Source organism: Musca domestica, unplaced genomic scaffold, assembly GCF_030504385.1.
Source record: "Musca domestica strain aabys unplaced genomic scaffold, Musca_domestica.polishedcontigs.V.1.1 10, whole genome shotgun sequence".
Lineage (NCBI taxonomy): Eukaryota > Metazoa > Arthropoda > Insecta > Diptera > Muscidae > Musca > Musca domestica.
The window spans coordinates 2,229,012-2,242,315 of NW_026712115.1; the positions used below are offsets into that span (position 1 = coordinate 2,229,012).

A 13,304-nucleotide genomic window follows, 5' to 3' on the forward strand; every position below is an offset into this window, starting at 1 on the left:
TACGAAAATTCTGCGGTCTAATTGGTAAATGCGTATTAAGGTTTTACAGCGGTTTAAATTTTCGTACTTAAAGGTACTAAAAATACCTCGCATGGGGAAACGGAATAAGCTAGAATTTGGAACGGGAGTCACTGATGGAGTGCAGGATAGATTCGAACTTTAAGGTTACGAAAAGTTCTAAAATGATACCTTACGTCTAAAATGATTATGTGGACGGATAGAGCTAAAAACTCTGGAATGAGAATCAATGTTGGAAGTAAGTTTCATATGTAACGGTGGTTTTGGAAATGTGCACTAAATTTGGAACAGTTTGGTTTAGGGTGAACGGATGAAGCTGGTATTTTGACATTGCGAATTGGGTTGTTGGTGGTAGGTTTATGATGTACTTTTTGGTTTATGGTTTGTACTTTTCGTGGACGTACTACAGGTGGTATATTTGGTACTGGGTGAACAGATGGTGATTGTAAACTGAATCTGTACACATGGAGGTGGTTTCGGAAATGTGTACTATAATTGTACGAAAAGTACTGAATGGTACTATACTTGGTATTGGGTGAAGGGGTAGAGCTGGAATCAATAAAATTTGATATTACGGCCTCTATAATATCTGAAACTGAGATATGGAGAAGGTTGTGTAAATGTATACTATATTTGTACGAACAGCGCTAAATAATACTGAATTTGGTATTGGATGAAGGGATAGGGCTGGAATCTTTAAATTTGATTTGACTTCAGATTTGATTTCAAAGGAGCTGGTTTTGAAAACGCGTACCATAATTGTACTAAATTGTATTAAATTTGGCAATGGTGGAAATTGCAGAACTAAAATCCTAAAATTTGATATTAGGGTCACTGTTGGTATCTGAGGTTGAGATATGAGATTGTTTGGAAAATGCTTACTACAATTGTTCAAAAAGTATCAAATTTGGTATTGGGTGAAGATATGAAGCTGGAATCCCGAAATTTGATATTGTAGTCTCTGTTAGTATATGGTTTTGAAACCTTATAGTTGTTTTGCAAATACGTACTATAATTATTCGAAAAGTACTAAATGGTACTAACGTAGGATCACTGTTGGTGTCTGGGATGGAGAGATGTAGGTTGTTTTGGATATGCGTACTTATATAATACTAAATTCGGTATTGATATTGACGTCACTGTTGCTTTCTAAGGTTTACATATGGAGACGTTAATATAGTTTTAGATCGAAAAATTGGATGTGGGTCCATTGTCAATGGTTTCCTAATAACTTATTGGGTAAACTTCAAAATAAAATATTTTTAAAACTTTTTGGTGAAAAGGGTAAAAATTGTCCTATTAATTTGTCTGAAAAGGAAAAAATCTGAAAATTTAGTTCGATGTATGAAATTTTGATTAAGAAATCTTGTCAAACTGAACAAATAGAACATTTTGAGAACTAAAAAGGCCAAACACTAACTTTTTGAATGAACCTAAAATTTTAAGATTTGTTGATGTCGTCACGTATAGTACCCTGTGCAGAATTTTTTTCACCTTAAATAATGGTTCCTCCTCAAATTCTGTCTTTCATTGTCCGAGTCATATCTTCCTGTCCAATTTTCTCAATTTAAAATCTTCATTTACAGAGTGAGATTAAAAAACTGCAACCAACTTCAGACTGCTGTCATTTCCAAGCCACTCGTCCGACAGCTGTTAAAATTATTCCAGTGACAGCTCATTATGGTGATGGAATTCAAGCGTGATAGTGTGATTTCTTTATATTTGGCTGGAAAACCACAAGTGGCTATCGTTAGAGCACTCCAGCATTTGAATAAATGTGAATAAATCATTTGTGTCATGTACCATCGCTCGTTAGCGTGATAGTGGTAGCGTAGCCCGACGTCAAGGAAGTGGACGGAAGAAAACAGCAACATCAGCAGAAATGGTTCGAAAAGCAAAGAAGCGACTTGATCGAAACACGCGTCGCAGTGGCCGAAAAATGGCTCATGAGCTGAACATATCGCAATATTCCATTCGGCAAATATTAAAAAATGAGCTCGGGGTAAAGCCATTGAAATTCCAAAAAGTGCAAGAACTTACACCGCAACAGAAAGGAAATTGACTCAAAAGACAAAAAAGAGAGAAATTGACAAAAAAGAGAGTTGTTTCGCTTGACCGAAAGTGGTGAACTGCCAAATTTGACATTCTCCGATGAGTAAACATTCGTTGTCCAGCAGTTTGCCAAGTGTTTACTTGCCAAAGAACTTAGCTGAAAATCTGCACCTTGGTTGGCCACCAGAACTCAAGCTCCGGCCATGGTAATGATGTGGGCCGAAATAACAGCCGCTCGTATTAATCGACAATGGAATAAATCAACAATTAGACTAAATGTCAAATATTATCGAGTAAACATTCTGGAGGTGTATTAAAGCCTTTTGGACATTCCAACAGGACTCAGCACCATCGCCACCCAAGAATGGTTACAAAATAAAGTTCCTAGTTTCATTTCCAGCGCACAAGGTTGGCAAGCGCTTCGCCGGGAATGGGCAAAAATTCCGCAGAGCAACATTCGGGCAGCATGCGACGGTTTCATTGGCCGTTTGATGGCCATAATTCGTGCCAAACTTGACCAATTCGAACAAATCTGAACTTATTCTAAAATTTGATGCCATTTCCAACATGTTTTGCTTTCAGTCAATAAAATTAAAAAATAAATAAATAAAATTAACGGCGTTTGACTTTGTTGTAGTTTTTTTTTATCTCAATCTGTATATCATATAGCATATTTACCAATATTAAGAATTTGTAAGTTTCATTCAATGTTTTTTTTGAGCCGTGTAGATGCATATTATTTTACACAATCTCATAGTTTGTAATCTTTAAACTAAACTTTTTAATATTATTAAATAATAGTGATATTAAATAATAGTAATTTGAATATACACATTTTTTAATTACAAAATCAAGCACAATTATTTGCATTAACTGCGATGACGATCTTTAACTTTTGCCCAGGCTACAGTATTAGCAACAACAACAAAAGCAAATCATTTAAATATTCAAAGCATCTACTCTCATTTTCATTTATTAAAAAAAAACAAAAAACTGCTCCGTAACCAACCAGAAATGGCACATTAAATAAAAAAATAATGATAATTGTGGTTAAAATGCCAGGCCACAACCACCAGACAGGGGAGAAACACCAGAAATACCCCGGAATGGCCGACATGAATGACTGGGAGAAATGGCAGAAATTAAATTAAATATGCAAACTTTCGATTTTGTTTCGCCACAATTTTCTTCGTTTGGTTGATATCATAAATATTTCTGGTATTTTGTTATAATTTGTTATAGTTGGTGTTTTTTTTCTTATCACACATGAATGTACGCATAATTTTGATGGTGATTTGAATAATGACATAACCGTTTGTGTTTAACAAGGAGGGCGGGTTGAAAAAATATAGTAACAAAATAATAAAAAAAATCAGCTATAGAGGGTGTGTTTTCCAAAAAAAATAATAATCAAAACAATTATTTATACCCTACAACACTATGTGTTGGGGGTATTATAAGTTTGATTGGGCCAAAAATTATGTAACACCTCGAAATATTGATTTCTCACATAGGAAAGTATATATGAATCTTCCTATCTCGCCGAGATGAGTCGATCTAGCTATGTATGTCCGTCCGTCCGTCTGTCCGTCTGTCCGTCTGTCCATGTTAATTTGTAATCACTCTACAGGTCGCAATTATGGCCCGATCTTCACGAAATTTAGAATGGAGGTGGCGCTAGGGTGGGAATAGAACCATATTTCTTTTGGAGATGATCGCCAAATGTTTAGGGGTTGAAATGGACCAAATACTGAAAAAATGTCGGATTTTGCAGTAGGCATACAGGTCGCAATTATAGACCAATCGACGCGGAATTTCGCATGTAGCTAGAGTTTTGGGCGGGGAAGAAGCCTACCAATTTGGGTGGTCATCGGATAATATTTAGCGGGTAAAATAGACCATATCTTTTGTGTTGAAAAAAATCAAAATTTTTAATTAAACCGTGAATATTTTAAATCCCGGCGAAATCACAAAGCCATCACAAGGTTACTTCTGACCTTTACATTGATGTTATTATCCAACAAATCGGATATATAGCAAAATATGTGCGATATATATGTTTATCAAAGAAGATATGCTTGGAAAATCTCTTATATGTCGAGAACCGCTGAACTGATTTCGACAGTTCTCATTAATTCAGGAAAGAAACAACGTCTAAAAAATCGCATAAAAATATCTCACTAAAGATGAAAATATTGATTTTGTAAAATTTTCTCATATTTTTTTTCAATTTTGTCACATTTTTGGCATATTTTCATTTTGAATTAAACATTTGGTAATATTTCTACAGCTAACAAAACTAAGTAGTTAGGATATAAGGATATCATATACAGATCGCATTTATGGTCCGATCCTTACGAAATTTTGAATGGGGATAAGATGAGGGTCAGAATAGAAGCCTACTCTTTTTGGAGATGATCACCATATATTTAGGGGTTGAAATGGACCAAAAAGTGCAATATTGTCAGCAGGTCGTAATTATGGCCCGACCCTCACGCACATTTGAATGGGGGTTACCGGACTTTGCAAACCCAAGCAGTTTTGGATGGCCATCCAAAAATATTCAATGTGTGAAATAGTTTGCCAACTTTTGTAGACAAAATACGAAAATGTCCATTCCAGTGATTTTTTGGAGAATTCACAAATACAGGAAAGACCCACTTCTGACTATTTCGTTAACGCTGATTTCGTTGAAGAATCTAGTCAAATGTCTTTATCTCATATAGATGCGTTTCAATCAAAAACCAATAATAAATGTTAATCTTTTGCCACTTCTGAGAGATTATAGGTCTTTGGGAAATATTAGTTCCAGCTCTAAGAAGACCATTTACGAGCAACATCTTCAAATAAATTGGAAATGAGCAAATTAGTAAAGGTGGTTTTATTCGAAAATTAGAGAACGAAACCTGAATTCTTTCGAGTATCTCGCCTATATAAACTGTATCGTTGATTATAGTGTTGTAGGGTATTCAACTGTCGGCCCCGCTCGACTGTAGCCTTTGCTTACTTGTTTTATATATTTTTTTATATATTTTATTTTTTTTGAAAATCTTGATCATTTGTGTGGGAGGTACCAGAAGGAGTGAACCGATATATTCCATCTTAACACCAGACCTTGGGTTAATATAAATATTGAGATGTGTGAAATTTGAAGACAATCGGACTCTTATATCACATTTTATGAGAGTTGTAATTATTCAAAATTTTTACCATTTGTGGGGGAGGTACTTGATGGAGTGGACCGATATTGTCCATTTTCACACTTGACCTAACACTGACGCAAATATTAAGATTTCCAAAGTTGGGGCAAAATCGGTTTATCGCTTCTCTTTCTGTGCAAAAAATAAATTTTTTGAAAATTTCGACCTTTTGTGGGGGAGGTACCAGAAGGAGTGGACCGATATTGCCCATCTCCGAACTCGATCTAAGTTTGACAAAAATATTACGATGTATCAAGTTTGGACCAAATCGGATACTCCCTTCAAGAGTTATCGTGCGCACCAGCCAGCCAGACAGACGGACGGACGGACGGACGGACATCGCTAGATCGACTCCAAATGTTCTGAAACGGATTTGGTCCAAAGAGACCTAGGGTCTAAAACCGTTATTTCGACTAGGCACGTTTTGACCGTATCAAATGATATATACCCTCTGTAGCCATATGGCTGAGGGTATAAAAAGACTAAGAAATGAGCTACTTCCGCTAATTCCTACTTGCTTCTCCCTCGCCAAATTGCCGTTGATAAATCTTACCTATTCGTTGATATTTATACGATGTATTTCAAACTAAATTCGAATATTTATAAAAAATATAATAAATCTTTCCAAATTCGAACACCTTAAGTGGGCCGTAAAATCATTTCAACAAATTTCATAGAATAATAATCCCCTTTTAATGGCTGCCAGACCACTCCTTTGCCATATTGCGTTGTGGTACCCTTTAGATAACGACCGTTAAGATTGCTGAAACACAAATTTTGAAAAATTAATAAATTTCTTCCTTACGTTTTTAAAGGACATACCTTGTATGAAATTTCTTATACCACCAAGCCCCAGTATTTTATTATTGGTATCTAGTGTCTGTTCTTCACTGTTAAAAATTCCAGAGAAAATTTTTCTCCCAATTAATCTTTAGAAAAGGTTATACTTTAAGTTATACTTTATATATAACAAGTAAAGAAGCAGAAAGTTGGGCCGGCCCGAACTTTGAATATCCTCCGCCATTTGGGATGATTTAGGAAATTTTCAAAAAAATAAAAATCTATCAAAAATTTTGTTAAAATCTTAAGAAGGTTGGTATTGTGGACCTATATAGACAATTCTCTTCCAGGGGATAAGGTTCTTTCAAGGTACTCCTTGTGTGAATTTTCAAACAATTCCGTTGAAAATTTGGTTTCAATCATCAAAATACCGAATATCGGGGGATACCGTTATATGGGGGCTATACGATATCGTGGACCTATAAATACAATTTTCCGTCAGGGGTTAATTTACTCACAACGAACTCCTTGTGTAGAATTTCAGACAATTCCATCGAAAAATGTGGCTAAAATCACCAAAATACCAAATACCGGGGGGTACCGTTATATGGGGGATATAAGATACTGTGGACTTATATAAACAATTCTCTTCTAGGGTATAAAGTACTCATACGGAACTCCTTGTTTCAGACAATTCCGATGAAAATTGTGGCTAAAAGCATCAAACCACCGAATATCGGGGTGTACCGTTGTAAGGGGGATATACGATATAGTGGACCGACATAGCCCATCTTCGAAATTGACCTGCCCGCAGACAAAAGACAGATCTGTGCGAAATGTTAGCTTCCTATCTTAATTCGTTTTGACTGTAGGGAGATTTCAACAGACGGACGGACGGACAGGGCGAAATTATTATTTTGATGAGTTACAAACGAAATGACGAACTTAATATACCCTCCAATTATGCTGTCCCGACTTTTTGGCCAACAAAATATGAAGTAGAAAATATTACAATATTTGTAACCTGCTTACCGTAATATTCCGTTTCTCAGAGATCTGAAACAAAATTAAAGGTAGATTTATAATAATATTTATTTTTATATATTTCCAATGAATCAATCTTCTTAAAAACAAGTTAAAAGAAAATTATGACCCTTTGTGGGTGAGGTATCGGAAGGGGTTTGCAGATATATATCATCTTCACAACATATTTTGTGTTAGCAAAAATGTTTGTATGAGTTTGTATAAGAGAGATGGATGCTTATTACGCTTTCTTTGAGTGTTTTGTTTTTCAAAATCTGGAACCCTATGTGGGGAGAGGTACCAAAAGAAATGTTCTGATCTCTACCAACTTTATAACAGATCTTGTGTTGATGGAAAAATTGAGATGTATCAAGTCTGAATGGAATCGGATGTTCATTTCGAGTTTTATGAGCATCATGGATATCCAAATTTCGACCCTTTGTGGGCGAGGTACCGGAAGGAGTGAGTGCTAGTAAAAATAATGGGATGTGTGAAATATGAAGACAACTAGATGCTTATTTCGGATTTTATAATCGTTTTGGTTATTCACAATTTTGACCCCTTTTGGGGAGGTACCAGGAGAAATAGTCCGACCAACAATAAAATTTATTAAAAATCCACAATGATCCTCAAAAAACATATTGTTTTCAAATCCACGAAAACTGATCTGTGGGTCTTTAAAAAATATTCCTAATAAGCCACGAATATTGACCTGTAGGTCTTTGAAAAAATATTCATCATATATCCATGAGTATTGACTGAGGGTCCGTCAGAGAAGATTCTTAGAAAATTTACGAAATAAGTAGAGATAGTACTTCCCCTTAGGAACATCGAATACGAAATTTGATACATTTCCGATGAATAATGTCACTAAAATCATCAAAATACCGAATATAGGCAATACCATTATATGGTGCCTATACAAAGACGTGGACCTGAATAGCTAATTTTCTATCACAATTTGATACATTTTCGGTGAAAAGTGTGAAATGGATCATCAAAATACCGAATATTTGAAAATTTAATTATATGGGGACTATATCAAAAAATTGGGTTAAAACTGCAAATAAAGCAGCCAAAAACCTTAAATTTGTCGGTACAGTTATATGATGCTATATCAAAACGTGGACCTATATAGCCCATTTTCAATACCAAAAGTTCTGCAGAACAATTACATATCTGAGTATAATTTCATCAACCTACATCATTTCGTTCAGAAACTAAAATTCCAGAATATATATTTTTTATATGTCCGGAATTTTTGGTTTCTGAGTTCCCAAAAAATAATCCTTAAAAAACCTTTGAAGAATTAAGTCTGCAGACTTATAGGGAGGTACCGTTATATGGAGGACATACGAAGACGTGGACCTGCACAGACAATTTTCTGTCTAAGGCTGAAGTATTCAATACGAACTTCAATGTCGAAATAATGTCGCTAAAACCAGCATGGACAATATTCGGTTATAGGCTGTAGTATCCATTACGAACTTCAAAGAGCAAATTTGAAACAATTGCGACGAATAACATCGCTAAAATCATCAAAATGCCGAATATGGGGGGCTATACGAAGATGTGGACCTGCACAAACAATTTTCTGTCCAAAATACCGAAAAAAGGGAGGTACCATTATATGGGGCTATACCAAAATGTGGACCTACATCACCCATTTGCCTAAAGTCCTGCACACATAATGCCCATTTGAGTAAAATTTTTTCAACCTACTTCAATTCGTTCAGAAGCCAGAGTGATTTCCACATACGGACGGACATCGCTAAATCGGCATTTGTGGGTCTAAAATGTATATTTCGAGGTTTTACAAACGGAATGACAAACTTAAAATACCCTCCATACTATGGTGGAGGGTATAAGAAGCATAATAACAAACTAATTTCATAACAAAACCAGTAAAGAAAGTCTTAAAGTCGGGCGGGGCCGACTTTATGATACCCTACACCACTTTGCTAATTAAGTAGAGCTCCACATAACCATTAAAAGTTTTTATGGGAGAATTCAATCATACACGCTATGATTATAATTATAATTTAAAGTTCAAAGGACTAAATATGCCGAAGCATTTGTATCTTTTAAATTCGGAATTGTATTGCCCATTTGGTGCACAATTAATTTGAAATCGGATAAAGATATATATGGGAGCTATATCCAAATCTGAACCGATCTTGATAAAATTTGGGAAAGATATCTCTGAGCTGTATTTGATATATTTCCCCAAATATTGTTGTTGCGTAGTGCATATTACGGCGGTGGTGGACAAAAATAACAAATCGGATGAACAATATATATGGGAGCTATAGCTATATCTGAACCGATTTCGATCAAATTTGGCATACATATTTTCAGGCCTAATTTGGGTGTATATGCAAAATTCCATACAATTCGGGCTGATATTACACGTTTTGTGCACAATAAAAGGCAAATCGGACGAAGATATATATGGGAGATATATCTTATTTTTTACCGATTATCTCCAATTTCAATAGGGTTCGTCCTTGGGCCAAACAAAAGATCTTTGCAAAATTTCATCTGGATCTGGTAATAAATGCGACCTGTACTTTGTTTACAAAAATACATGGACAGACGGACGGACGGACATGCATAAATCGACTCAGAATGTGATTCTATGCAGATCATCAAAAGGAACTATGGGTCTATCTCGTTTCCTTCTGCCTGTTACAAACAAATGCACAAAGACATAATACCCTGACCACCTTGTGGTGTAGGGTATAAAAATCCATGACTATTGACCTGTGGGGCTTTGAAATAATATTTTTTAAGAATCCACGAACAATGATCTGTGGGTTCGAGAAAGTTGTGTTCCTTGAGAAAATATTCACTAAACATCTACGATTATTAATCCAGTGGTCCTGAAAAAATGTTCTCCTAAAATACCCAAATATTAACCAAAATGTCCTTGAAAAAAATAATTAAAAAAGTAATTAATTAAATTATTCGTGAATCAAGAAACGGTGACCTGTGAATCCTTGAAAATATATTCTATTATAATCTACGAACATTTATCTGTGTTTTTGAAAATAATTGTTTAAACCCCACATTTTTTCATACCCTCCACTATACTTAGTATGGCCGTCTCTTGTAATCACGCTAGAGTCTTTTGTCTGCATGCATGTCAAGTTCGAAGATGGCCTATATCGGTCCACGATATCGTAAAGTCCCCAGATAACGATACCCCCTATATTTGGTATTGTGATGATTTTAGTCAAAAATTTTCAGTGGTATTGTCTGAAAACCCACACAAAGAGTTCCTTCTGATTACTTTACCCCCTGAAAAACAATTTTTTATATAAGATACGATATCGTACCTTCGTGAATCCACAGCGGTACACCACCCTCCCCACCCTCCAATATTCGGTATTTTGATGATCTTAACGACATTTTCAATTGTTTCAAATTTCGTGTTTTAAGTTCCTAATGGGTACTATATAATATGACAGTTATTGCTCATACAGGTTCATGTCTTCATAAAGCCCCCATATAGCGGTACCACACGAGATTCGGTATTTTGATGATTTTAGTCACATATTTCAATGGAATAGTCTGAAAAACCACACAAAGAATTACTTCTGACTATTTTACCCCCTGAAAAAAAAATAGTTTATATAGGACACAATATCCTACCATCGGTGACCCACAACGGTACCCCCACCACGACAGTTTCTTTAACGACATTTTTACCGGAATTGTTTCAAATTTCGTATTTAAAGTTCCTAATGGCTACTACATTCTATGACAGTTACAGGTTCACGTCTTCGTATAGACCACCCCCCCCAAAAAAAAAAAATAAATAAATAACGGTATTTGATAATTACAGGGGCATACACCGGAATTGTTTCAAATTTCGTATTTTAAGAATTGTTTCAAATTTTATTTTTATAACAAAAGACTTAGAACACAAGCTTGGCAATTGATTAATAACCCAACTAGGGGGTTTGTGTCTTAATTCTTTTGGCTTATCTTTAATGACACACAACACCTGGAAACAGTTTGAAGAGATTATAACAAAAACTTGCATGACACAGTGACACGTTAAGCGTCATTTCAAAGCTTTGCATCAAAACAATGACAAATTTTGATTTTAATTAAGAGTTTTTGTTATATCTCTTCAACAGGTAGCAAGCCAAATGGAGAGGGTAGGGAGATATTAAAAAGGTACAAAAAACCCGAAACGTTAAAAGTTTCTCATGGAATTTGCTTAGAAGCAAAACAACAAAAAAAAGGCCACAGTCACAAAAAGTATAAAAACTTTAACAACAACCTAGCATTGTTTGTTTATTCTGCTATTGTAAAAGAAAGAAAAAAAAAAAAAACAGACAGACATCCATACAAGACGATTCCAATGAGGTTTGTTTTATTTATTTTGTTTTGTCTGAGTGGTGTTTTTTTCTCCTCTATGCCAGAAGAGAAATAACCCCAAAAGCCCAACTCTCAAACAAGTTCTTCGTAGATAGCCAAAATAAAACCGACACATTCGAACAGCAAAGAGAAAACAATGAAAGCCAGTCTTGGAACACACAAAAACAAGATACAACATTTTTGCACACAACAACAGCAAGAGATACATATGTAAAAAATAAAGAAAAACAAAAGCAGACATAGATGAAGAATGGGGAAGTAACAAAATATCATCACACAAAAGGAAAGATATTTGAAACTTCAAAAATAGAGAAAAAAAAACGAACAAAAACAAAATAGTATATAACCGCACCGAACCAAACCACCCAAAAAGTATGCGGTTGTTATGCCATCACACAAACATACATACGGCAAGATATGGGCTATGAATCTCATAGCGACATAGTTTGTTAGGAATGACATTGTACTGGAAATGTTACTCTGCGATTTTGGACTACAGAGGTAAGAGCTAGGTGGTGGTAAAGTTAAAAAGAGGTATCTGTTTTTTTTTTGGGGATATTCTAATGTTAAACGAGAAAACAGAAAAACTTGATTTTTTTTGGTATTTATAAAGAAATATTTGGTTAAGTGAGAGCGGCATGGCCAAGAAATATGAAAGAGGTAAGATCCATGCATAGACACAAGGTGTTAATAAAAAACGTGTTTATTTCATTTGATTTGTCATTGTCATGGGATAGAAAACCTGAATGAATTTTGGGGAGGAAATCGTGTTAATTATTTTGGTTTGCATATGCGATAAGAGGTATCATCTCAAGGGATAGATAGGAAAAACTGAAAACTATTTTGCAAAAAGTTTTAAGATGTTGTCACGAAAATAATAAGTTGACTGTAGATCAGGTTGAAAAAATAACCTTAAAAATCGAAAATAAAAAATAACCTCAAAAACAGATATACTTTTAAAAATTATTATTGAACAAGTACAAAAGCTTTGAGCTGGGCCGAACTTTGAATACCCTCCACCATTTGGAACGAATTTGGCAAGTCTCAAAAACAATAAAATCCGTTAAAAATTCTGTTAAAATCTTAAAAATACCGAATGTAGCTGTTATATTAGGGTCTATACGACAACATGGACCTTCATAGATAACTTTTGTCATAAGCCTTTACAATATTCAAATGTGAAACTTAAAAAAAATCATCAAAATACCGAATATCTGAAGGTACCGTTATGTGAGGACTATATCAAGGACGTGGACCTGCACAAACAATCTCCTGTCATAGGCTGCAGCATCCATTTCGAACTTAAAATACTAAATTTGAAACAATTCCGATGAATATTGTCGCTAAAACATCAAAATACCGAATATAGGGAGGAACCGTTATATGGGGGCTATACCAAAACGTAGACCTACATGACCCATTTTCAATACCAAAAGTCCTACAGACATAATATACATTTGAGTAAAATGTTATCAAACTACTTCAATTCGTTCGTTCCACAGACGGACGAACATCTCTAAATCGACATAGAATTTTATGCTGATGAAGAATGTATATACTTTGTGCAGTCTAAAATGTATATTTCGAGGTGTTACAAACGGAATGACAAACATAATATACCCTTCTATGGTGGAAGATATAAAAAATAATATACTTCTTATACACCTTGGGATTATATTCTCGCATATAGCGCTATTACTTTTATTTTAAAAATTTCTTAAAAAGTATTTGATTGTAGTTTTGAAAATTTTAAATATAATATTCTTGAAAAAAAATTTAAAAATTATGCTTAGAAATCCAGAAAAGAAAAGAAATCATTTTTATGTTGGTTCTTTAAAAATT

At 34.7% G+C, this 13,304-nt stretch overlaps 2 protein-coding genes across 7 annotated transcripts in view; both read right to left on the reverse strand.

Annotated features, from left to right (window-relative positions):
• The window catches only part of LOC101894655 (hillarin), a 113,619-nt gene that overhangs the window by 74,814 nt on the left and 25,501 nt on the right, over nucleotides 1–13,304 (reverse strand). For 3 of the 6 annotated variants that reach the window (XM_059125335.1, XM_059125326.1, XM_059125330.1), the window contains one exon: nucleotides 7,083–7,106. The exons of the other annotated variants lie outside the window; for them this stretch is intronic. The gene's annotated coding sequence lies outside the window, so the exon portion shown is untranslated. The remainder of the gene's footprint in view (nucleotides 1–7,082; nucleotides 7,107–13,304) is intronic. 6 annotated transcript variants of the gene reach the window in all.
• Nucleotides 5,827–13,304, reverse strand: part of LOC101895310 (ficolin-2) — a 57,309-nt gene continuing 49,831 nt past the window's right edge. Inside the window, exon 3 of the mRNA XM_020036563.2 lies at nucleotides 5,827–6,033. Coding sequence (XP_019892122.2) covers nucleotides 5,910–6,033 — 124 coding nt within the window. The 3' untranslated portion in view covers nucleotides 5,827–5,909. The remainder of the gene's footprint in view (nucleotides 6,034–13,304) is intronic.